This window comes from Anguilla rostrata, chromosome 2 (assembly GCF_018555375.3).
Source record: "Anguilla rostrata isolate EN2019 chromosome 2, ASM1855537v3, whole genome shotgun sequence".
Taxonomy (NCBI): domain Eukaryota; kingdom Metazoa; phylum Chordata; class Actinopteri; order Anguilliformes; family Anguillidae; genus Anguilla; species Anguilla rostrata.
The window spans coordinates 19,278,741-19,305,914 of record NC_057934.1 but is presented as its reverse complement, the minus strand read 5'-3'; the positions used below and the strand labels follow the sequence as shown (position 1 = coordinate 19,305,914).

At 46.8% G+C, this 27,174-nt stretch overlaps 1 protein-coding gene across 4 annotated transcripts in view; it reads left to right on the top strand.

Annotated features, from left to right (window-relative positions):
* Nucleotides 1-27,174, top strand: part of qki2 (QKI, KH domain containing, RNA binding 2) — a 67,496-nt gene that overhangs the window by 32,284 nt on the left and 8,038 nt on the right. For all 4 annotated transcript variants that reach the window (XR_010328227.1, XM_064321047.1, XM_064321046.1 and 1 more), the window contains exons 4-6: nucleotides 8,195-8,338; nucleotides 22,818-22,905; nucleotides 25,719-26,018. Coding sequence is in view for 3 of the 4 variants with exons in the window: in XM_064321047.1 (XP_064177117.1) it covers nucleotides 8,195-8,338; nucleotides 22,818-22,905; nucleotides 25,719-26,018 (532 nt within the window). In the remaining variant the exon portion in view is untranslated. The remainder of the gene's footprint in view (nucleotides 1-8,194; nucleotides 8,339-22,817; nucleotides 22,906-25,718; nucleotides 26,019-27,174) is intronic.

Genomic DNA, 27,174 nt, shown 5'->3' with positions numbered 1-27,174 from the left:
AATATGGTAGGCCTGGGCTACTGTAGCCTAAAAGTTTTTTAGCTTGAAATAAAGCTTTTACTGTGATTCACTATGTAAGTTACAGCAGATTAACAGGCTCTCCCCCTTCAGCACAAAAAGCCTTCGCTCACACAAAATAAAACATTGTGAAATATACTGTGAATATACTGAGAATAACAGACAAGCCTGTTATTTACTAAATGATTTTTTTTTTTTTTTTTTTTAACAAAATAACATAAAATTTTGAAATAGCATTATTTGATTTCCCTGCATTATCGCCGTTAAGCTTACCTCTATATACGACTTCTGGTTTTCATGGCGACACCGGAATTTCACTGGATCAGAAGAGCTTAATTACATTATTTATAAGTATTTAAATAATTCTAACCTACACGCACACATATACACTCGTACCACACACAGACATACACATACAAACATACCACACGCAGACGCACACATACACACGTACCACATGCAGACACACATACACACGTACCACACGCAGACACACACATACACACGTACCACACGCAGACACACACATACACACGTACCACACGCATACGCACACACACACATGTACCACACGCAGACGCACACATACACACGTACCACACGCAGACACACACATACACACGTACCACACGCATACGCACACATACACATGTACCACACGCAGACGCACTCATACAAACGTACCACACGCAGACACACACATACACACGTACCACACGCTGACACACACATACACACGTACCACACGCAGACGCACACATACACACGTACCACACGCAGACACACATACACACGTACCACACGCAGACACACACATACACACGTACCACACGGAGACACACACATACACACGTACCACACGCAGACACACACATACACACGTACCACGCACAGACGCACACATACACACGTACCACACGCATACGCACACATACACACGTACCACACGCAGACACACATACACACGTACCACGCACAGACGCACACATACACACGTACCACACGCATACGCACACATACACACGTACCACACACAGACACACACATACACACGTACCACACGCAGACACACATACACACGTACCACACGCATACGCACACATACACACGTACCACACGCAGACACACATACACACGTACCACATGCAGACACACATACACACGTACCACACGCAGACACACATACACACGTACCACACGCAGACACACACATACACACGTACCACACGCAGACACACATACACACGTACCACACGCATACGCACACATACACACGTACCACACGCAGACGCACACATACACACGTACCGCACACAGATGCACACATACACACGTACCACACGCAGACACACATACACACGTACCACACGCAGACACACACATACACACGTACCACACGCAGACGCACACATACACACGTACCACACGCAGACACACACATACACACGTACCACACGCAGACGCACACATACACACGTACCACACGCAGACACACATACACACGTACCACACGCAGACACACACATACACACGTACCACACGCAGACACACACATACACACGTACCACACGCAGACGCACACATACACACATACCACACGCAGACACACACATACACACGTACCACACGCAGACACACATACACACGTACCACACGCATACGCACACATACACACGTACCACACGCAGACGCACACATACACACGTACCACACGCATACGCACACATACACACGTACCACACGCAGACACACACATACACACGTACCACACAGCATTATGCATCTGCTGTCCCCCAAGGTGAAGACGGCCTTGTCTCTGTGCCGCATGAAGCCTTTGGCCAAAATAGTTGATGGAAATACCCCGCAGGTGTCCAAACATTTTCTTTGGCCGTCCCATGCCTGGCACAGGGTCTGCCCCGGGACTGAGGACTGTTTTTAGAAACACCCCCTCCCCCCTCCCCCTTACCTCACTGCGCACACTGCAAAGCATGGTGGGGGGTGTGGTGCACTTTATCGCTTCCCAGAACTGCAGCACAGTTTTGTCTTTCTGAAGCACACATGCGCATCCAGTGTCCTGGCTCTACTGTCCCACCAAGGTGTGGGCTTTTCATTTTGGGGTCTTCTGTTGGATTGCTGTTGGTGGCTGTTTCGTTCTGCTAGCTCTGTTAAATGTGTTTCCGCCAGTGTTTTACGCTATCGTTCCATCAGACGTGCCCCAGCTCACGCAGTATTACCAAAGAAAGCCTGATGTTTTCTCAGTCCTGAAGAGGTCATCAGCAGCTATAGTCATCAGGGTGTAACATATTCTAACCCATAGCCTACCCCACCCAATCTCAACAGATTAACCCCCCCCCCCACCCACACACATGAAAAAAGGAAATCTACACAGAAATGGCCAAAGCATGAGGTTATTTATTTTGTGTATCTGTTTATGTGCGTGTGCGTGCGTGTCGATGCATGGTGTGTGCGCGCGTGCATGTGTGCTTGCGTATGTGTATGTGTGCGTGCGTGCGTGCGTATGTGTGTGTATGCACGTATGTGTGTGTGTGCATTTGTGTATGTGCGTGTGTGACCACACAGTTTGCCTCCTCCCGGATGGAATTTCATGCCGTAGTGCAGGCGAGTCCTTTAACAAAAGAAACGTCCTCTCAAGGGAGCTTTGATGTGCAGTAGGCTCTCTGCGCTCAAAGCCGATTACAACACAAATTAGGAAGGAAATTCCTTCTAGTTCTACACCACAGACGTTTCTCAGGCCTGAATGGACCTCCTGAAGTGTGTGTGCTACAGTTGAGTGCTTCTGGGGGTCTGGGAGCAGTGTATGCTGCACACACAATTTTGTGTCATTGGAATTTGTTGGTATTTCTTGGCTCTCATTCTAAAGAGGTAAGTCTCATTTGAAAATCCAGTGAGTCTCCTTTGTACAATTTTGCAGTCAGTGTCGTATTGTTACTGGAGGTCTATTACTTATTACAGCAGTTTCAGACGTACTTTATCATGAAGCAGGAGACAGTCGACTATAAGCCAAGATGGGGTGGTCAGCTTGTTCTCGTTGAAATATGCTGTCAAGTGAGTGTTTTTTACACAACCAAATTCAGATGTCTGTGCTGCATTCTGGGATACTACGTGCAGTTAATATGAAAGGTGAATGAACTAGAGGTATTGTGCGTGCCACATTGTATCGCCTCTTCTGGCTCGGTAGCACTGCGTTCCCCTCTCCTCGTGGCAGAAGGCAGGTTCCAGAAGGCAAATCCTCCAGAAAAGGAGAAAAGGCAAAGCCGCGGAACTAGTTTCCCCGGGCGTTCTTTCCCCCTGCTCCAATGTTTCAGCTACAAGGTTTTCCGTCTGGAAGAAAATTATTATTATTCCGCCCATTCACTTTCTCTCAGAGGGTGAAGCATTACCTTTGCTCAGATTGCAAAAGAAAGGGGAATGAACTCATGGTAAGTGATTATGGTCTGTGCCGTGCCGGAGCGCGGGGTAAATACAGAGTCCATGTGAGCGAGCGCAGCAGGAGACGGGGCTTATGACGGAGTATTGCCAAACTCACCCCTGGGAAGGGGGCGGTGCTTCCTTCCAGCCATAAACGCAAGACCCCAGGGCGCAGCAAGCTGTTAATTAGTCCTAATTGCACTCTGAGGGCAGTCGAGCCCTCCGATCCGAAGTGCGAAGAATGAATATTCAGCCACGGTCTCATTTCCCAAAAGGTGGATTAGGTGCTGCAGCCACTTGCAGCTTTACGTGTGACGTTACAACGCAGATGTTATGAGCGGGTGGTTTTTCGTAAACCTGTTTTGAGTCGTCAAGTTTGCCGCTTTTATCGAAGCCGCTTGGAGGGAAACAAATGCTTCTCAGATGCTTCCTACACAAAAGAATGTGGAAACACCCCCCCCCCCACATCTTCCCTGATTTGGAATGCCCAGAGATACCCAGCCGCGCTTGTGCTACGATATCCTCAGCTGACGCAGCAGAGTTTAGACAAACATGCGCTCTCCTCCGAGACTGTCCCCAGCTGCTTGTTTTTCACGTTAGTCAAGCTCGCACAGACATGAGTCTGAGGAAGACACTTCATTTGCAGCTTTAGCGAGCGGACTGCCAGCACCCGATTGCCTAGTGGTACTAGACCACTAATGAGCAGTTAGCTGCGGATCCTGGCAGACCAAACCATCCCTAACCCTGTGCTACGTCACCCCTACTGGCCACAGTCAGCACTGGGGTGGTTGAGATTCAATCCCAGGCTGCAGGCCTTATCCATGCATGACACCAATGACTTAACAGGATGAGCCACCCAGCAACCCCTCAAACACACATAGTCTAGAATTATGATTACAAGGCCACCCACTGTGTATTTCTGTAGACTAATGCAGTGTCAAACTAACACCGAAATGTAACAAGGAAAGCAGTCAACACATAGTCAACACACAGAATTTATGTAATTAAATTTACAAACGCATAGCTGAGTGACTGGGGAAATAGCGGCACAATAAAGGGCACCACATTTGCATAACGGGATTTGCGAAATGGCCAAAATCGAAGCCATAGGAACTACAGTATCTTTCAGCCTAAAGTTCCAACTTAATAGGGCAGGAATGGAGATAATGGGGGGGGCGGGGGTCTTTTGGGGTTTGAAACCGCCCACCCAGAGATATGCTTAAAATGTGCAGAACTTGATCTTGAACTCACACAGAAGATGATTATTGCAATAAACATCTACCCACAATCCCCCCCGCCCCCCCTCCTCCACCACCCAAGGTAATGAAATGAATTCCTGGCTACTGCTATTGGAAAGTGAGGCCCAGATTTGTAATCACTTGTATATAATGATTTCTGTGGGAGGGAAAGCCTTGAAACAGACGTGAATATTGCTTGATTGTTGGGTTGATTGGTGATATGGGAAATAATACCCTTAGATCCAGTCATTGGTAAGACATGCAGAATCACAGCGGCATTCTGAACAAAAGGCTCCTGGTTCTGGAAACTTGAACTGTAGAAAATAAACAGCGAGTGGAAGTGAGCCCAATCCGTCTTTCTGTTAAGTCCATTCAAGTTCGGAGCGATGGAAGCATTTAAACACATGTTTACAGCGGCCTTATCTGATCAAAATTCTGGCTGGAACGGAACCTAGCGGAGAGGGCCCAGGAGCTAGCTCGGAGAAGGAGTAAATCCCTCTCATTACTGCTGCCGTTCCGATCCCTGGTGGGAAGAATGTCGCCCGAGTCATCGCCGTCACAGCCGTCGCCCCCGTGGTAGCCATGTTGTTTTGCTTTTTTTTGTTTACCTGACTGACAGGCTGTATATTCATCTTTGCAAGTACATGGTGAAACATGAATGGAAAAAGTTACTATTAATATCTGGACTTCAGAGTTTGAAGGAGATTTTGAAAGGAGCCTTTGTGTTGTCAAGTGAGCACTTCTGCCGTTTCAGTGTACATTTATATGCCACTGTGTTTGTTTTTCAAACAAAAAAAGGTTGCGTTTTGTGTTTGCATTTTGTGTTTGTCACACTTGTAATGCACAGGCTCTTTAACCTTGAAAGATATATCCGTTACTAAGTACAGCATTCCCACCAAAACCTTATATAAGCTAACTGGGTTGCATTTATGGATTAATATAATTATTTACGCTTTAACAAATGAATATGTTTAAAGGGCGCAAAAACAGGCTGGGCGTGCTTAAACGACAGAGCTTTTACCTGCTTTCGCAAAAACACTCCAGAAACCCACTCGTAAAAGTGGACTAATGCTTTTGGAAAAATTCTGAAGTGCTACAGGATCTAACATGCTACAGGGTCTTTTTGTAAAACATATAGCCTAGCCAGACCCAGAATATTAGACCAGAGCATTAGCAACAACATTAATTTTACATTATCAAGAGTGCATTAACATTCATCCTTCAGTGTTCTTAATGTATTCAAATGACGGAAAGCAAACATTTTTCATCTGCATTTTTTGTCATTGGTGAATGACGTGCAGTTGGCAGCAACATATTAAGGGACTGGAATTAAACCGAAGTACAGATGCTAGCATTTGTCCATTAAGAGCTAGTGTTTATGCTGACAGAGATATGGTGTAAACAAGCACTTTAATAGAATGAGAAGCACATTAAAATAAAAGCTGTCCAATATGTTCTTCCCCTGGCTGGTCTGGAATGGTATTTCTTGGGACTGGCTGTGCTTTTTTGTATGCAGCGTGGTGTTTTCATCAGTACCTTGACTGATTAGTCATGTGGCACGAGTAGACGTAGATGCAGGAGCTTTTGTTTGAAAATCAGCAAGCACAATTGTGAAAATTTGCCCTTCTAGATAGCCATAATTTTATCCATTTCCAGAAGTGGGGGAAGAAAGACTATTTTGCATATGTGATTGCTGTACAATCAAACGGTGATTTTTGTTTATGCGACATTATTTATTTAAAATGAAGCGATGCCGGGTGTGTTTGGGTGTGAGATCTTTCTCCCATGATGCATTGTGTTGTATTCTGAATCTGCCAAGTTCTCTCTCTCTCTCTCTTTCTCTCCTCTATTCCCACTATTTGTCTTTCTCTGTCTCCCCTTTCCCCTCTGCAGTAAGCTACATGCTTCTCTATGGGACATGGCCAAAAAAGTTGTGACATTTTCCAACAGGGCTATCGATCTGCTGTGTTGCACAGTTTAGAATGACTCCATTTGGCCTGGGAACCAGTCCCAACCAGGAGTCAGACACAACTACTGCGACTACACCGCTGTAGTCTCCCATTTAAAAAGATAAATCGCACGATTTCCTTCAGAACCAACCTGAATCAATGTAACAGTAATATTTTCTGTAACATATTTGTTCATTTCAAATTATTATTATATCTGTTGCGTGTCTTGGCACTGTATCTCTTTTAAATTATTTTTTTATATGCCTGTTCATTTATTTTATATCCGTTTACTCAGTCAAGTCTTCTTGCCTTTTAGTTCTAGTTGGTTTGGTTGTTACTTCTTGTTCCAGAAGGTGGTTAAGCATGTTGTGTATTCGCCTGTCTTCACTTCCATCGAGCGGAAGCCAGCTGGAGTGTGCAACTCCCAGCACTGTACTCAAATCAGTTTTCTTCTATCAAAAATACACTGGGAAAAATACAGGGGTCTCATCATTCTTGAAAGCTTGAAAATATTGTGATCCTAAAAATGTAATATTAAATAAATAAATCAGTACATATGGACCATTATCATTTTTAGCAAACAAACATCCATCTTCCTTGCCAGCTCACTAGCTTGATGTCATTTAATATGAAGACCAGCGTTTTCAGTGAGCTGACGTCGCTAACAAATTGGCCAACTTTCTGGCTTGCGCATTAAGCCCACTGCCAAAATCATCGAGGCACGCATTCACTGCCAAGTACATCTGCAACTGTGTGTCCTTGCTGAAACAAAATACTATTAAACTAAGGTGTCTCAAAGTTTTCCAGTCCCATACACCACCACCCCCGCCCCTCAAAAAAACATCTTCAAAGTTGCCCAATTTAACATTTTCTGCTGCGCCAACAAAAAAAAATCCTTGGGAAGTCTAATGCTTATCCTTTAAAGAGCATTGAAAAGTCATGAAAATGTGGACACAGTTTGAGTGGAAACCTTGATGAAGCAACAGGACTGGCAGGCGAGGAAGATCTTCTACCGCGCCATCTAGCGCTGGAGACTCGCTTCTGCACCGGAGACACTCGGCGGTGCCCTCCCGTTAGCGAAGTTTTGTCCGTCTCACTCACTCACCGCGAGGGAAGCTCCCCATTGGCCGACACGCCCTGCTGTGAGCACCCAATCCGGCTTCTCCTGCTGAGAAATGGCGTTCAATGGGTTTTTAGGAACAGGGTGTGAATTTCTACCACAGCAGGTGTAAGAAGAAGCCAAGGCCACTGCGCTTCCGTCTGATTGACACCAATCCGAACCAGCCTTTACCGCTGCTGGGCTTCAGCATGCGCGCGCGTGTGTGTCTCAGCCAGTCAAAGGAGCGGCTAATGTTAGCCGCTAAGGAAGGTAGCGCTAATCCTAGAGCATGTCAGGGAAAATAGGCACGGTTGGCAGTATAGTGCCATAACATTGTGACAGAACCACATAGCTTAACAAAAAAATATTCAGCTGTGTCTAAAGTGTTGGATGCCTTATGCCAGCACACTTGTTAATGGTCATTAACTGGTCATTTTATTGTTGTCTTTTGCTATCTCAAGGAGGAGCAAAATCGGGGGAAGCCCAACTGGGAGCACCTGAACGAAGACCTGCATGTCCTGATCACGGTGGAGGACTCCCAGAACCGGGCCGAGATCAAGCTGAAGCGGGCCGTGGAGGAGGTCCGCAAGCTGCTGGTGCCGGCGGTGAGTTCTGCCATCTTGGCGGTGCCCCTGGCTTCGACGACGGCCACTCCCACCTGTGGCTCCCACCCAATCAGAGAGCCAAAATTTCACTTGTGCTGTGATTACTGGTGCGCTGATATGAAGAGTGTGAATGACTAACTGTGGCTGGGAGGGTGGCGGTGGGATGGGGGGTGGGTCGGATAAAGGACAGACAAACTAAAGAACAAATTGGTCTGTACAGACTGGTCTCAACTTGCATAAACAAAATCAAAAAATATAGCAATAATAACGAATAGCCTGCTGACATAGCCTGCTGAAACGAATAAGACACGCGGTGGGTTATTATTTATTATGCGTTGTTTGTTACAGCTACATTAGAGAAATCTGTTGCGGAGTAGCTGCCCTTTAAATCCAATTATCATTGTGGGAGCGGCGTGCGTTACCACCGAATGTCAATCGCGGGACTCAGCCGGCGACTCGGTGAATAGCAGCCCTGACACTTAATTAAAACCGGTCAATACCGGAGCCTTTATCAGCTCGACGCGTTGCCGTAGCGCATAGTCAATAGCGTGAACTTTTTGTGTACGTGCGCGTATCGCGTACGTGTGTTTGTTTGTGTGTGCGTATGAATGACCAGGGTCAGACGCTTTTTCAGGGCGTGTATTTGAAGTACAGCTTTTTCTAATTCAGAGTATTTAAACTGCTGAATTCATTTTAAAATAAACACGTGTTACACTGTATTTGAGGCGCATTCAAATATTTTTAAGAATTTCGCTATTTTGCAAAGATCACTTTTAAACCAGGTTTGAAATTTTGCAAAGTGAAATTTATTTGAAACATGCTTGAATATAAGTCCTCCAGGAAAGTGAAGGCCATTTACTTTTATTAGCACTGATTTTTTCGTTTGTCCCCTCCAGATTTTACCGCAGACAGGCGAGCGCAGCTCGGGGCAGTTCTCTGAAAGTTGCGGCGAAGCCGTTTTAAAATCATAATCGGTCTAATTCAGACCGTGCTTTGGACCATCTCAGTAAGTGGGTCAGTTAGTGGATAAAGTGGGGACTGAGTGTGGTTGAGTGGTCCTGCGGAATGCCATTTAATCACATAAGATCTAACACGGGTTCAGTCTGTACACACCACACAAGTACACGTATATACATACACCCCTCGCCAGAGGAACGTGACTTCCTGCCATCGCTTGACTGCAGGAGAGGTGAAGAGTTTAAATTAGGCTTTAAAAGCCGTCATGCGCTGACACGAGCTCTAATACAATTAGCATGACCGGTGCGGCTGATATCATTGATTTAATTAGCGGCGCTCATGAATTAATGTAGAGCACGGGACGCGATCGGGTCGGGCCCCGGAAGGATCGGCCGGGATCGTCGAAAGGTTTGCCGTCTCCGTCGAGCTGGGCTCTGAATGGTAATTAACCCGGCGGCTTAATTGCGTGACAGCGGGCGAAGAGAAACCAGTTAAAGCCCTTAAAATGAGCTGGAGGAAAGAAAAAAAAGTCACAGTCGGTGTGCACGTGGAACAGCTAACGCAATAATAATGATGGTTTCAGTCTTTTGTGCTGTCACATCAACAATTAGGTTTCCATAATCTGAGATTATTTTATTCTCTGAGGCTTTACTGTCCAGAATAACTGTGATGATGAGTTCACACGAAACAAAATTTCTTGAAAGTCCAAATGTAATTATCATAGATTCTCTCTATAAATGCAGTAAAATACTGAGTGTCTGGAAAATGTATGACAAGTTTAATATCATGTCCTAAGGCCTAAGATAGGGCCTATTCTGTGAATGGTGTACGACTCCAAAGCTGTGCACCTGAGTTATAGTTTAGAGGCCATATATACATTCACAGTATAATCGACCTCTCCCAGTGTTTTCATATGAGTAGGGCAATGAGGAAAGTGACCCAGCAGAGAGCATCCGAGTCTTCTCTCCTGCCACAGAAGACCACCATCCCATGGTAACGCCACGGGTAACTGAGCGAGGATGATAACATCACGCTGGGCTGCCATGGTAACATCCCTCTGGGTACCAGAGGAAATGTGCTACCGTCCTACTAGGCTGCCATGGTAACAGCTCTGGGGAATTCCCCCCTCTGGCCACTGTCGTGACTGACAGCCCTGTCCTTTCCTTTCCAGGAAGTCCAGAGCCAACGCCGGGTCGTTTGCCGTTTGAGTATTCTTTCTTCCACGCGTTGATTAGCATTTGAGAATGCATAATCGTTATCTTGTTTGCCTCCAGCGCTCACATACACTTAGAAAAGAAGCAGGAGACTTTGTTCTTTGTGAAAAGGGAAAAAAAAGGCGTACAAATGCTGTTTTAACTCCCCTGAGGGGGTGGAGAGTAATCAGTGTTGGGATTCGCATTTAGATTGAACAAAGTCAAGTGACATTTGACTGTGCTTCCATTCAGAGGAGATGAGTGTGTAAATGTTCTTTTGGCTGTGTTCCCATTGGGGAGCGAGAGAGAGTAGGTGTGTGTGAGAGAGAGAGAGAGAGCTCCATTCAGATAGCATGGGTATGTAAATGTTCCTGTGGATGTGTTCTGCTCGGAGGGTGTGTGTTATACATTTTACTTTGCTCCTTTCAGAAGGGGTGGAAGTGTGTAAATGTTCATTTCGCTACGTTTCCCTTCAGAGGTAAAGAGCATCTGTAAGTCTTCATTTTGCTTCGTTCTCGTTTGAGTGTATGTGTGTGTGTACGTGTGCCTGTGTAAACTTATTTTTCTGTGTTCTATTTAGAGAGGATCAGTGTGTGTGCATTTAGCTTTGTAAGCGTCCTCTAGCTGTGGGAGCTGGTTGTTAGGGTTAAGGTTAGGGACACTGTTCTGTGTAAGCGTGCGGTGGAGACTTTCACCACTGCATGTTGGGCCTCTCTCCTTACGTGCCCCAAGACGAATGATTCAGGTTTTCTCGAGAGTCTGTCAGTTGTCTCCCGCGTCAGTTGTGCACAAATACAGCTGACAAATCTTTTCACACACTTGAAAACTTTTTCTGTTTATGACAGTTCTTTCCTATGATGTACACATGAGCAGATCATCTGCCACAATACATTTAATCAGATACCCCATTTTTATAAATTGTTGGACCTTGCGCCGCCCCTAACCCGAAGCCCCGCCCCCGGCCTTATCCAGCCTCACTTGCCCCTCCCACTTCTGCACGCTTGGCTGGCTGCGGCCGGCGGTGTGTGAATGAGGAGAGTCGGGCTACCTGCCGCCAGCCGCGAGAGGAGCAGGCGTCCCCTCGTAGAGCGGGCCCGTCTGACCGCGTGCGCAGACGCGGAGCGACGCTCCCCTCGGCTGCCGTTTGTCATGCGGGTCCCGCAGAACGCGCGTGACAGACGTTTCCTCTCAAAACCTGCTAGCGTGAGCGCATGAATGTGAATGAGCGAGCGCCATTTGAAGGATGAAAGATCCCGTTACGATGGAGTCTAAATGATTACTAGCACAAAATTTGAAATCCTCTCTCAAAGACAAAAAGACGTACTAGTGTGTACACACCATCCCTGGTTGAGATTTATAGTAAGCAAAAAGTCCCAAAAAAAAACTAACAGACAAAAGAAAATGCAGTGGTCATTGGATAACTATATTTTTAGCGTTATTTGAGTAGCCTTTCCTAGATTCAAAACTAATAATTATTTGAGGGTAATAGCCACACAGCCAAGTGGAGTTTTTCCAGGAAGTCGCAGCACATTTTCACGCCGTGGCAAAAGGCAAAGGCAGAGTGGTTAAGAAACTCAAACCCCCAGAGGCAGGTCTACGGCTACTACAGCTGCTCCCATTGGTTCCCCAGCGTCTCCTTGACCCCTGCCCTACCACCACCAGTGGCTCCATCAACCTTGCGGAGCACCCGGCGAGGAGGGGGGGGGGGGTGCTATAATTACCCCCCCCTCCACCGCTGGCCCATGCGCAAGCCACAGCAGTGACTGGCCGCGTGCCCGGGGGCCTGACGGACAGCGGCAGCTGTGATTGTCAGGCCAAGGAGATAAAGGGAGATTTAAACAGGGGATGAGGGGGGGTGGGTGGCTGGTGGCAGGCAGTGGCTTCGCGTGCTCCCGTGGGACACGGGGGGGGCTGAGCACGCTCCCAAACCAGAGTCTGAACGGTCTGAACAAACACCTCCACCCCCCAGGAGAAACGGTGTCGCGATGGTTATCCTCTACTGACAGAACCGCCGCTCGCCTTTAAGTTCGGCTTTCATCAGCCGGTTTTCTCTTCTCAGTGCGTATCTTCCCTTTCTTTCTCTCAATCTTTCTCCGTAACTCTTCATGGAAGTGTAACCGGAATGTTCTGACTCATCTGGCATGGCATCATTACATTACATTACATTTATTTGGCAGACGCTTTTATCCAAAGCGACGTACAAAAGTGCATTTCATGGTCATAGACAACTGCTAAACACAGGTTCAGTAAGGTACAATACTTATTTTGTACAGCTATTTCTAGCCAAGAACACAGTTTAGTTCACACAGTGAACATTATTCAGACCTAACCTCTGCAAAGCCAACTAGGCAGAAGAATAAGCTACAGTATTAGGACAAATACAAATTTCCAAAAAGTGCTGGGATAGGGCAACATGTAACAAGTGTCATGAAAAAATAGGGGGGGGGAGATTTAGAGTGAAATATACAGCGTGGTGGTGGTTAGTCTAGGTATAGGCTGAAGAGATGAGTCTTCAGGCCACGGCGGAAGATGGGTAGTGAGGGGGAGGTTCGGAGAGGGACGAGGAGTTTGTTCCACCACTGGGGAGCTAGGGTGGAGAAGCTCTGTGATCCCTTTGGGCGGGTGGGAGGGGGTTTCTTGGTTGTTCCCAGTGAACATTTTTTATGTTGAAATGTCGATGAAACGTCGTCTAGGCGTTCGGGTGAAAACCCAGATACTTTTGGTCGGGCAGTGCAAAGTTTTTGAGCCGACTAGGACGTTGCCAGGGCATAAAACCTGAGCTATATTTGGGTTAACCTTGTCCGTATATGTCAGAGCATCTCTCAGCCAAGATTTCCACCCCTCTAGATGTCTGGGCAGCCCGTGGTAACTTCACCCATCCTAGGGTTCACAACGCCTCAGTACAGCATGTACTGCAGTTCTGGTGGATGAGAAAGTAATGCCGATTGTCATCGCGTTCGGCTTCGTCCATCAATCAGAGGGACGGAGAGAATGGATAAGAGTTGCAGCTCACTGGCTCGTGTCACTTTCCATCTGTTCGGGTCCCCAACAGCCCTGCCGCAAACACGTTTCTCTGCTCACAGATTCCCCGGAGGAAACCCGTAACGTTACAACAACGCTGCTGCAACAAAGCGGCAACGTTGGGATTGACTAACACCCGAGCTGGGGCGCAGAGAGGGAGAGACAGACAGACAGAGTGCGAGTGAGAGAGACAGAGCGAGAGAGATAGAGACAGAGTGGGGGAAATGGAGAGAGAGAGAGAGAGAGAGAACAGCAAGGCGCAGCTGATCTCTGACAGAAGAATAAAGATGCTTTACGACGTTTTCAGAGTTGCATTAATCCTGAGCGGCCCAGCAGCGGCGAACACAGAGGAAGCCGTGGATTAAGGATAAATCATGCGCCAAGGTGCCGTGTTAATATTAGCAATTACACCGGGAATACTTGTTTGCGCAAGCAGCGGTAGTTGCTGGAGATTTGTGGCGGCAGTTATTGGGAGGTTACGTTCGGGATAATAACATTGTATTGCCGCAGCCGCGCAGCAGAACCCAAGGCTGCAGTCCCGGCGTGACGTCTGCTGTAATTTCTGCATCCGTTTATATATTTATTTCTCAGAATGGCCGGAGCGATACCCACGCAGAACCCAAGGAGGCTGTTAAAATTCAGCAGACGCGGCGCGTCGGAACGCGAGAGCGCAGTAACGCGGGCGCGCTTTATGACTCAAAGAGGCCGTTTTGGCCGTTTGGGCTCTGACCGGGGCCCTCGAGGGCCGCAGTGTCCGCGGGCTTCCTTTCGAACAGCGGCCGGGGCAGGCCGCGGAAACGAACAGCGCCCCGTGGACTCCGGCCAATCAAAGGGCAGTAAATCACCGGGACTGAAACGCACCGGGAAAAAAAAAAGAACCAGCAGACACCCCCAACCCTCAAGGACGGGAACCCGACACCCCCCGGTCTAGAAAACATCTAGCGCTGCGCCTGGTCTTGAATTCCCCGAGGGTCCCACAGCTTGTGCTGTGCATAATGTCATTATTACATGCATCAGCACTGTAACATATTTCCCAGTGACAGCGCAACGTCGAATGTGGAATTAATTGATAACGTCCCCCCCTTTATTCTGCTGACAGACCTAAGCCTCAGAGAAACTTCTGTAATCAATTTTATTAATCCTTTTAAAAAGAAACTCAATCAAATCCCCCGTAGTCTCATTTTGTTGAGACTGGAGATAAACGAGAGTGTGATGTCTATGGTTGATACGTGGAAACAGTTTAATTTTCCTTTCTATGCATGTTTTACAGAGATGTGCTATATCCTTATAGTGTGCTGCCTTCAATTGGACACGGTATTCTTACAGTAAGTGTGGACTGATGAAGACGTCTGTGGTGTTGAGCGCGAATAGACATAAGATACTATTACACCATATTACTTAACATTCTTATTTAGCTCCTGCCATTAAATAACCTTCTCTTAAAATGATATTATTCACTTGGAGAACTTTTTGTTACAGTATGATTTAATTCTCTGGGTGTCTGCCCAATTTTTGTATTCTTGAACTATTTAGTAGTGTCCAAACTTTTCTGAACTTGCTAGAAAGTGAAAGTATTCTGTAAAAGTTTAGAAACTCTTATGAAAACTATTGGTTCCAGTCTAACTCACACAGCATCCTGCACGAATACAATACCAGCTGTTACTCTGTATTTTTAAATCCGCTTTTCTCATTTCTGCTGATTTCACTGTGACACGTCACTCCGGCGGTCCTCTGTCAAACGCTGTTTTGAAGTCATGCGCTCTCATAATTTAATTTGAGACCGTGGCTTTTGTGGCATGGCCAGGGAGGCATCGCATGTGATCTCCCTTGGGGAAAGCAGTCTTAGCGATGGTGTTAGTTTTTCCAGGAATGATTCAGACGTCCTGAGGGATAGATTCCTAAGTATTATGGGGGGGTTCAGGTTAAACTAATAGCCCTGTGGTTTCCTGGATCAGGATTATCCCTTGTCAGAAGACCGACATTATATCTATAGTTTCTAGAGATGGCATGTGGACTAATAATTGTTGGAGGTTTATAATCTCCCATAGTTCCAATGGGTGCTCTTGGATATATGTCATTAAGTATTTGTCATTGATATAGTACTTCACCTTCTCTTGTCTTAATATCCTTAATATTGCAATTGAATATATAGTATTGTATTTTAGAATGTATTGTTATGAAACTGTGTCCCTCCTCCTCCATTTTTGCCTCTTCTCTGACTTCCCCTTTCTAAAGCAGTAATTGCATTGGTGTTGTTTAAGTACTTTTCCTCAACCTGAGCCGTTAACTTTTCTAAGAGCCTCTTAGCCAACGCTTATTTTGTTTTTAACCTTGGCACACGTTTCGCTGTGTTAACTTGAAATAAGAAGACATAAAGGTTGTCGATATGTGGTTATCACATTGAAAATCTTAGCGGTAGAGGTGCTGGCTCTAAGTGCACTCTGCTATAAATTGGTTGAGGCAATCCTCCCAAGCCATGGCCTACATTAAATCCAGCCGCGGTGTATTTTGACCTTGACGGTGAATGATGAAATTAAGCAAAGTGATCTCTTACACAGTCATTACATGTCAGGCTGGTGCTGGAATTAAAGGTGTGTGTTTGAATAGCTAAAAGCGTCATGCTAAGATAGCGTTCCCTGTATAAAAGGTGAGCAGAAAGCATATTTCACTTTGTGTGAATCTCAGATTGGGTCAAATAGAGCAGAGGGGGCGAGGAGTAGAACGCTCTCTAAATGCTCTCAGAACGTTAAATAAATGTGAAGTGTGATACTGCAGGTCTCAAGCTGTGAAGTCTGTTTTTCCTGCGGGGTCCATCTAAAACAGATGAACACTTGATGAGCGTTTGTGTGTGTGTGTGTGTGCATGCGTCTCTGCTCGTGTGTGTGTGTGTGCGTGCGTGCATGCGTCTCTGCTCGTGTGTGTGCGTGTGTGTGTGTGTGCGTGCATGCGTCTCTGCTCGTGTGTGTGTGTGCGTGCATGCGTCTCTGCTCGTGTGTGTGTGCGTGCGTGCATGCGTCTCTGCTCGTGTGTGCGTGTGCGTGCGTGCATGCGTCTCTGCTCGTGTGTGTGTGCGTGCGTGCGTGCGTCTCTGCTCGTGTGTGTGTGTGTGCGTGCATGCGTCTCTGCTCGTGTGTGCGTGTGTGTGTGTGTGCGTGCGTGCGTGCATGCGTCTCTGCTCGTGTGTGCGTGTGTGTGTGGTGTGTGCGTGCGTGCGTGTGTCTCTGCTCGTGTGTGTGCGTGCGTGCATGCGTCTCTGCTCGTGTGTGTGCGTGCGTGCATGCGTCTCTGCTCGTGTGTGTGTACGCGCACATACTTGCGGACGGTCCCTGCACCTGGCGGAGTGCGTTCTGCGGAATAGCACGCCGCGGTGGCTCGTTTCGCGGCGCAGGATAAATAGTGGAGAGGTAAATCCCCAGTGACAGGGCAGTGCTCTGGCTGCGGTTACATCGGCTCGCTCTCCCGCATTAATCTGGCCCGGGCCAACAATGGGACGGACATGCCAGGCCTGGACATCCTCCATATTCTCTCATTCCGACGCTCTACTTTCTACTTCCTTTTCTTCCTCCTTTCATTCTCATTTTGGGCCTCATTTAGTCTTTTTCATTGCTAGGTCTACCCTTGGTGGTTTTGGGAGAAGATAGAGTTTTTTGGGGGGTTTTTTTGATGGGGGCTTCCCCACACTTCCACCACCACAGGGTTTAGTATCTTCAAAAATATTTATTTGGGGAAACTGACAGGCAGTGGTTGTCTGTATTTAATGCATGTGTGTCTTAATGTTTCTGAGCATGTGTTGCTCATTGAAGTCAATGTGCCTCTCTCTTCCTGAACTGAAAAGTTTTGGAAAGCAGATGTATCTTGAAGCTGTTAGAGAAATGGAATCCTTAGAGGAGTATTCCCTTGAAGAAACAAACAGAAATGCACTTCCGAGATTGACACTGATTAACTGTGAGACATGTGTGTGTGACTTGGAGAGAGAGAGAGAGAGAATTGCTTTTAGCTTTTTTCATCAGAGTTTCTGTAAACTTTTCACAAGTGTGCTTTGTTCAGCTTGAACCCAGCCCAGACACACACACACGCTGACACGCAAACATTTGCACATACACACATACATCACACACACACACACACACGCACACACCTTGCACGCTCACCACACTACACACTCCCCACTGTTCTTGTACAGCACTGACTCACTCAAGCTGTTCCCACAATTACTCACTGTCCAGTTTTACTCCCTGGAGTTTTTACAGTATCTTACTATCTTAATGTTCGTCGAGGTTTTCCTGCTTTTTAACATTCACTTTCATTATTAAGGGTAAAATATTGGTCGTTAACTGGAGAATTGGACCACACTGCCTTCTCCGGAGCAGAATTGCAAATGGCCAGCATTAGTTTGTCCAGCCACCGGAAGCGTTCTCCCAGGATAGCTGTGCATGCATATTAATGCTGCAGGTGCAGCCAGTTGGTGAGGCCTTGGCAGCAGTGTGGCCTGCGGTGAAGCTGCAGTCCCAGTGCTGCCCAGCTCTGGGCTGGCAGCATGTGAGCACGCTCAGATGCAGACAGTGTGCAGATGCTTTACTCTGGACCTGTAGGATATGAGCACATACATATGTAGACAGTGTGCAGATGCTTTACTCTGGAGCTATAGGATATGAGCACATACATATGTAGACAGTGTGCAGATGCTTTACTCTGGAGCTATAGGATATGAGCACATACATATGTAGACAGTGTGCAGATGCTATACTCTGGAGCTATAGGATATGAGCACATACATATGTAGACAGTGTGCAGATGCTTTACTCTGGACCTGTAGTATATCAGCACACAGAGATGCAGGCAGTGTGCAGATGCTTCACTCTGGAGCTATAGGATATGAGCACATAAACATGCAGGCAGTGTGCAGATGCTTTACTCTGGACCTGTAGTATATCAGCACACAGAGATGCAGGCAGTGTGCAGATGCTTCACTCTGGAGCTATAGGATATGAGCACATAAACATGCAGGCAGTGTGCAGATGCCTTAATCTGGACCAGTAGAATGTAACTGTACACCATTCCAGGTAGGGTGCAAAGTCACTAGTTCGTACAGAGAAGGGAAGCAGTCCTTATGCTGCAAGGTTCACCCTAATAGTACTTCCCAGCGTGAGGCCCTTTTTTCTCTGCAGGTCCTGACATAATAAAGACGGTTCCACTCGCTGCCTGGCCTGACCTGAGCTTCAGCTCGTTTTCTGCAGGACCACCGCCGCAGAGCGCCTGGCTCTTTCTTTCTTCCACTCGGCTCATTGATGTCTCAGCGTGATTTGACTGTTCATTTCCAGCTGACTGCATTATTGTTTTTTTTGCTGGAGAGAAGTGGTCATATTTCATGCCTGATGTATCGAAGCTTCAGTACTGTGGATCGGCACCACATTTTTGAGAGTTTTCGTTTTTTTTTCTGTGGTGGTTCGTTTGATCGATCAGTTACTTGTTTGCTTGTTTGTTTGTTTTTTTGTCACCAGGAAAACGTGAGATGTGGCGTTACTAATGAAGGAAACATGCCGGCTCATAAGTGAGCTACGTGTTTGGTGTTACGTTTATAAGACTGGGTTCTGGGGTCATGGCCTGTGTGTTTCTCAAACAGAGAGCAGCCCCCAATGAACGCTGAAATTTGAACTCGAAATGGCACACGTGAAACAGAGTGGGGAGTATTTGGGAGAAAGGTGGAGATTAGAGTGTGGGAGAGATAGCAACCGGGGCGAGAAGAGGTTCGGGGAAGAGGAGTTGGGGAAGAGGTAGAGCGTGGAGCGGGAGGCGGACAGAAAGAGTGAAGGACAGAGCACTGGAGACGAGTGGGGAGATATGGAGTCTATCAGAGCAGATACAGGGGAGCGGAATCCAGAGAAAGGGAGTGAACGAGAAAGAGCAGAGGGAAAGGAAGTGTGAAAGTGAAGGGAGAGATGGTGAATGCAGTCAAGGGCGGGCAGGCTTTTACAGCAGTACAAGGAGCTCAAATGGACTCAGGCCTACTACTAAATTCAAGTGGCAAAAATGCACTTTGAGATTGATCATTTCGGACAAATTTAGATTTAAAATATCTCGTCAACTGTTTTTTTATGAGGGCGTTGGAATGTGAACTGCCCTTATTCACTAATAGTCAGTGTCTTTTTTAAAAAGTTTTTAACATGGCAGGACACTGACAGAAAAGCCAGTAGCGTACGCTCAGCTAATTGTCCTTGCGGTGCCCAAGGAGAGACACTGCTTTTACTTCACTCTCCAGTGAAAATGGACCATTACAAGGCCCTTAGCCAGCTTTCAGCCGACCAAGTTCGGGTCGGGCTTGAACCCATTAGGACAGAAGTAATTTATTTTACAGCCTGTTGGCTGCAGCTTTTATAAGGCTACTTTATATTCAGGCAGAAGGTGGCGATACACATGAATAGGTTTTAAAGTGATTGTAGGTATATGTACAGTGCACTCAGGGAATAGTCTGACTGACTCTGCACCTTTATGTGACACACTGTGGAGCGGGAGTTGACTTGACATTACACTGAAATCATTGAAGTGGTGTGGCTAATCTGTGTATATATATATACACATACATGACTAAAAGTATCTGGACACCCCTTGGTTTGGGGCTGTTTTCATGGTTTTGGCTAGGCCCCTTAGTTCCAGTGAAGGAAAATCACGGTCACACATCAAGGTCCATATAGAAATGGTTTTGTCAAAGAACGGTGTGGAAGAACTTGACTGGCCTGCACAGAGCCCTGACCGCAACCCCATCCAAAACCTTTGGGATCAATTGGACAGCCAACTACGAGCCAGGCCTAATCGCCCAATCAGTGCCCAACCTCACTAATGCTCTTCTGACTCAGTGGAAAGAGATGAGGTTGTTATAGCTGCAAACCAACTCTATATTAATGCCTATAATTTTGGATAAGATGTCAGGTGTCCACATACCCACATACGTTTAGCCATGTAGCGTGTATGTGTATTCAGTTAGAAAGGACAGCTCATCGTCCTCCTGCACATTTTCACTTTAGTCAAATAGGGAGAAAGCTGAGAGGATTCCAGGAGCGTTCATATGCAGCAGGAAGTGTGAGCCGCCCTGCAGACAGCACCACGCGGTCTCGCCCTGACCGTATTATTATCTGACCGAGGCTCATCCGGCCACTTCGGCTGATAGGCTACTCCGCTAAGCACGGACGTCCTGCGCCTTTGCACCCGGGCTCGTGTTTCTCTGCCACCGTAACGCTGAGCGTTGTGAGGGGGAGGAGGGAAGGAGCGAAGGAGAGATAGTTGGCCGGGGGAGGAGAGAGAGTTTGGGGGGAGAGATAGGGAATGGGGTGAGAGGTGGCAAAAGTTTCAGTGTAACAGGAGGGCCGAGTAAGAAGAGAGGACGGGCGAAAAATATGGTTTGACTGTTTGTGGGTCCTATGTAGCGTTTATAAGTACGACATAACGCATCACAAGCACCGTCGTAAGGATATATGACCATTAAAACCTCCCTATACCCAACGCTATCATAAGACATTACGCTGTTGTGTCATTAGTGCACAGTGCTTATCATTATTCATTTAATAACTTTATGTAAGTTGTTATGATTTAGTCATAATTTCTGCATGGTTGTGTTAATATAATTTTTAAAGATAAAGTATTTATCATTTTTAACGATAAAGTTTTATGAAGACTTCAAATGAAAAATCTTCAGAAAATATGTGCAGATTAGAGGAAAAAGGAATAAAAGAGGTGAAAGGCTGGTGCCGGGTATATGCGAGAGAGAGAGAGGGAGAGAGAGAAGGGGGGGGTGAGTGGGAACTGCAGAGAGAGCAGCGAGGCAGAGGGAGAGGGGCAGAGAGAGAAAGAGGTGGACTGGAGGAGGGGAGGGGTGGTTGCGGAATGGTGGGACAGGCCACAGAAAGACATGCGATCTGTTTCTTTAACCCTGGGCTGGGTGTATTCAGCAGTGCGGGCTTGTTTGAGGAGAGGGGGGCGTAAATCACGGGCCAGCGGCTAACGGGCGTGAAACGCGAGACTCTGACCCGGGCTGCCGAGTGCTGCCTCCGCCCTTCGCCCTCCAGCCACCGCCCACCACCCGAGCTCAAAGAGCCGGAGAGCTGTGACGTGTCACTTAACAGGCTGTCACTCAGCCCCGTCCCTCAGCCCCGCCCAGTCAGAGTCCCTCATCTCGCGACGCCATTTTTCTAAAAAAAAAAAAAGCTATCTGGACCATGTTGACCGATCCACTTCCAAGCGAGCTGGTCGTCAACGATTGTTACAGGAGCTGCTTTCCTGTTTGCGTTCCAAAATTAGGTTGAGGGTGGGGGGGCATTTATCAGGTGAAAGGTCTCACTGTGACAAGATTCTGCCGTTTTGTTGCTCATCTGACTTTGCATCACGCTATCCACCCCCCCCCACCCCCCCACCCCAAATCATGAGTTTTGGAGAGAACCTTACGCAATGCTACCCTCGTGGAGGAAATCCAATTTGTTGCAAAAAAAAGAGGGAAAGAAACAAGGTCAGAGGTAATGGGAACAAAGTGATTTTTTTTGTGGCTGTCTGGCTATAGATTGGGTGTTCCAAAGCACGGCCTTCTTTTTTTCGCCTGTGTCAGCGAAGGCAGGAAACCGTGGGAGCTTTTCAGCTTTGACCTCTTCCCCGAATTTAAATTAACCGCTTCTGGGGCATGGGGGCCCGGCGCCTTTGCACAAGAGTCCCCTGTTGCTGTCTGCAAAAATATCGGACCTTTTATCCGGCAATTATTTCTCTTCTACTTATCTCATATTTTCAGCGCCAGCCAAATTAAAAGTTTGCCCAGAATCCAGGTGCCTTTCCGCGGGTCGAAGGTTAATTGCTGCTTTTGGCGCGTGGATGAAAAACGCAGGCCTATTGCAGTGCCTCATTAAGATTGTCACCTCTTCCCTGTACGGAGAAGCTGGTGAAACCCCACAGAGTTTCCCTTACTGTGGATTTCAGGCCTGTGGGTTTCTCCACGAAGTTCCATTAATCTGGTAGCGTTTCACCTCTGGTCTCGTTACGACTGTCACGGCCGTCGTGTCGCACGTTCACGCTTGAATTGTCCGGCACGCACGTCGTTGAAGGGGCGGTTGGAGGGGTGAGTCGACAGGCTGCTCTCCAAGGCTGTTAGGCCCAGTAGACTTCCGCCGCTGTAATATGGAAAGGACTTCAGCAGGGTGGCAACACACGGGGGAGGGGTGGGTTTGGGGGGGCGCGGGTGGATTCACGCCGTGAGACAGTGACACTGTGAAAACCGTTGGCGTGGAAAGGCGACGCTCGCGGTGACGCTTCCCTCTTTGTTTCTTCGGCAGGCGGAGGGAGAGGACAGCCTGAAGAAGATGCAGCTGATGGAGCTGGCCATCCTCAACGGCACATACAGAGACGCCAACGTCAAGTCGCGTAAGGATTACGCCAGCACGGAGCACCCCTGCGGTGCAGCGAGGCAGTCCCAGCATGCAACGGGGAGACATGTTACCCTACAGCTTGCCCAGACAACCCCGTCTTATGATGCTCTACTCCCATGGCTAGGTCCCTTGGGGCTCCATGCCAGCCACAGTAAATACGTAATATTCTCATCCTTGAGAGTTCCTGGGGCAGCGTTAACCCATTGCATTCTGTGATCTTTTATGACTAGAAAATTGTTTTAGTCATAATATTTTTCCTTTTGTTGGAATCAGTATTATCATCTGACCAGTATGTATGTTGGGCTGCCAGGTGGCTTTTCCTGCTAATATAATATTCATGCTCCCATTAATACTTTCTGTGAAGGTTTTAAAAAACTAAAATAAGCTTGTACCCCAAATAAGTAGTATTTATCTGCACAAGGATTTAAAAAAAATAATTTTTATATAAAAATGTGAAAATATTTACAAGATTCTGACAGCTGAATGATGAAAATATGTTTGCACAGGTAATTATTGAAATTCATTTTGTTTCCAGGCACTGCTGACAGTTGGAAACATAGGTTTTCTACATAAACTTTGCGAAATGTGTGATGTGTTTTGACAAAACATGATCTGGAATTTCAATATGAAAGCGAGTGAAAATCATTCATAATTTTGCAGGAACAGTTTTGCCTTCTGGTTTTGCCTAATAGTTTCGCCAGAGTCTTCGCTTTTGAATTTTGTGTCTACAGTTTTTGATTGCAGTGCATAAACAGTTGGAAAAATTTAATGTAAAATTAGCTTTCTCCAGAATATACTTTTCCTTTTGAAATTTCCAATTAGCTTCACCATTCTGCTATTAACAATCAACAAAAAGATATAATTACAAAATTTCTCTGCAAACCCCTGACATGCTGGCGTGGTAAAAATGGACATCGTTCCAGACATTATGAATATGATTGTTGAATGTGAAGCAATTACACAGCACATCCATACAAGTATGCAGCCTGGTCATACAATAAATTGTCATACAACAGCTGTACACTCTTTACTTACATGTTCTCATAAATACTATGTGGATTTTTTTGGAAAACAGTTCCCTTCTTCGTATCGGGTGAGATGCCCTTGTAGCTGGGGGCAGTGAGCTCCAGTCAGTTACTGCTGTAATACCATTCCAAATGACAGGGCCTCTCGGCCCGTGACCGTATAGCACTACGTTTACCATCAGCCCTGCCCATCCAGCATGTTCACATGCAGCAGCCTCTGCAGCCTACTGTACATCATTATGACCTGCTTCTGTTTTCCAGTAGTGTTGGCAAAGGGGGGATGTGAATCACTTGGTAAATGTGACTCTGGTTCATTTGCTCTTTATCTTAGATAAAATATGGCCCTACATTCAAATCTGAAATTGACCTGTATTTGCTGGTAAAAAATAAAGTTTGCTGAAGTTTGCTTTTTTAACTGCAACTAGCATTAGCACGCTGCCATCTTGGAGCAAGCTAGGTTGTGATGTCACTTGGTTGGTTAGTCTCAGCTGCTCAGCGTATTCTTGTTGCTAGACAACTGAATGTCAATGAGCTCAACAATGAGTCGTGGTGGGGAAGACTCAAGGAGGGCCTTTTTGCATTGCCTCAGAACGCTCAAACGAGTATTACCAAACCAAACGTATTAAATTTCACAAACTGCCTGAAACGAGTCACATTGGCAAGCGCATCACTTCTCCTTTAACAGTGCTTCACTTCCCCTTTGCATGCTGCCTTCATTACATTGAGTTCACCATTTGTGAGAATGATCACTTACTATGATAATTAGGTCTTAGATAAAAATTGCAATTAGAATTGGCAATGCAGGTCTTTTGCTTGACAGTGGAACTTAAAATTCCCATGCTGACAACCAAGAGATATTAGATATTATATATTAATGAATCAATGTACATTAAAAGTTTAGAATTCTATTACTCATTGTGTTCACTGCAGATTAGAATTTTGTCTTAATATTCAAAAATCAATTTGAAACAGAAAGACTAACGATGACCTTGCGCAAAAATATTTCAGCCTGGGCGCCCGCGGTGAGTCTGCAGCTGTCATACAGCAAGTCCTTTCCTGGTACGCAGCCTGCCCTGAAGCTGGAACAGACGAGAGGTCACGTGACCTCCAAAAACAGCCGTGACTTTACACCCCCCTCCTTCCCCCGATCTATTTCTGTCCGATTTCGTGACCTTTACCCCCAAAGTGCATGTTTAGTGTGCTCCCAACATGCCATTAACACATTCCGCGCGGTCCCGTCTGGGCCTGACATACAACACCCAAGTTTGCCGTAGGTGGAGCGGCTGTGCGCCTCGTTCCTTCTATTGTTAGTCGCCCTTGCATTCAATCAACGCTTTTCCGCAGCTTTGGCTCACAATGACTATTCACAAACAGAGTTTGGCGAGTTCAGTGAATGTGTCTGTGTATTGTGTCACTGTGGCTAGTGTTATGACTGGTGTATGTGTAACGCAGCTCAGACAGGAACTGCACACAATGCAGTGCACCACAGTGTAGTCCCTGTGACTTGTTGTATTGCAAGAGTAAGGGGGTTTAAAACTTTATTTCGTCCTTTGGTACTTGGTATTTCTGATTTGTTTCTCTCTCTCTCTCTCTCTGTTTCTGTCTCTACCTCTCTTCCTTTCTCCCTCTCTCTCCCTTTCTCCTTCTCTCCCTCCCTCTCTCTCTCTTTCTCTCTGTTTCTGTCTCTACCGCTCTCTCTTCCTTTCTCCCTCTCTCTCCCCCTTTCTCCTTCTCTCCCTCCCTCCTTCTCTCTCTCTCTCTCTCTCTCTCTCTCTCCCTGTAGCCGCACTCACCTTCTCTCTGGCAGCCACTGCCCAGGCCCCCCGCATGATCACAGGCCCCGGCCAAGTGATGTCTGGGGCCACCCTCCGCACCCCGACCTCGGCCGGCCCCACCCTGATGCCCCTGATCCGACAGATCCAGACCTCGGCGCTCATGCCCAGCGGGGCACCCCACCCGGGGGCCACCCTCGTCCCCCAGGGACCCGAGTCCGGGCTCATCTACGCACCCTACGAGTACCCCTACACGCTGGCCCCCGCCACTTCCATTCTGGAGTACCCCATCGACTCCACCGGGGTGTTAGGTAAGCCACCGAAACTTAGGGGCCCTGTGTATTAGCAGGGAGAGTGAGCAATGTTGGGCGGTAGGGAGGAGGCGAGGCTTGTCATAACGAGGCTGTACCCCTTCAGTGTGACCCTTTGACCCCTCAAAAGCTGTAGGGATACATATGATTTAGAAATGTAACGTACATCCCTATGGGTAAAGGCACCTGGCAAGCAAATGTTACAAAAAGACCACCTAGCCTTCCAGAATGTTCTTTAGTTTTCCTTTAACATTGAGGTTGTTACTACATCTTTTCCGTAGGAAACCTATGCTTTGTAGTTGGCCAGAATACATTTTTAAAGTGACTATGGCTGTGGGAGACACAAAATGGACCCTAGTGCGCATCTCACAGCGCAGCGGCGGCTTCTCCCGGTCCACAAGGCCCCCGCATCTGCCGCGTTAGTTCTGCTGTCCTCCAGCTAGACCACGTCTGAGCCCAAATGGCGGATTTCAGTGTGAAACGAAGCGCCGGCTGGCCGGGGGACATGGGTTTACTGTTGAAACAGGCCTTTCGAAAATGACAAAGGCAAAGAAGCTTAAATAATAAGTTATCTCAGAAGGCGAAAGGCAACAAACTTTCATTCAATGTAAGTTCCTTTAGCTCTGCTGAGGCGGTTTGACCCTGCACGTGGTACTTGTAAAGACACCTCACTGTATAATAATAAAAATAATTTAAAAATGAATACAACGACAGAATTATTTGTCGAATAGCTAACTGAACACGAGAAGGCTCAGTAAGGAGTATGGGTTTTTTTCCTTCTCCAGAGAATGGAATGAATAGAATATAATGGATATAATTCATGTAATACAGTGGGGCGCGTTTGTGTACTAAGACGACGAAAAAGGGGAATTTAGTCTGGTTTATAATGGCGCAGATACGATTCGTATTTAGGATGTGTTAGGACTTTTGAGACGTGGACAGCGTGTTTTTTTCAGTCGTGATAGCTGAGCTGAAAGAACCGGATTGCACTCCCCGTCACTGTGTACTCCCTGAGCCCTTCTCTTTGGGAAAAGCACACGGACCCCAGTGCGCCAAATAAAGAGACTCGAGTAGGCTTTCCCCTTTGTGTCTCTTGTACCTTTTGAATAAGTTCATTCTGATTAGTATGTGATTTGGTCCTGTGTGTGGGTCGTTT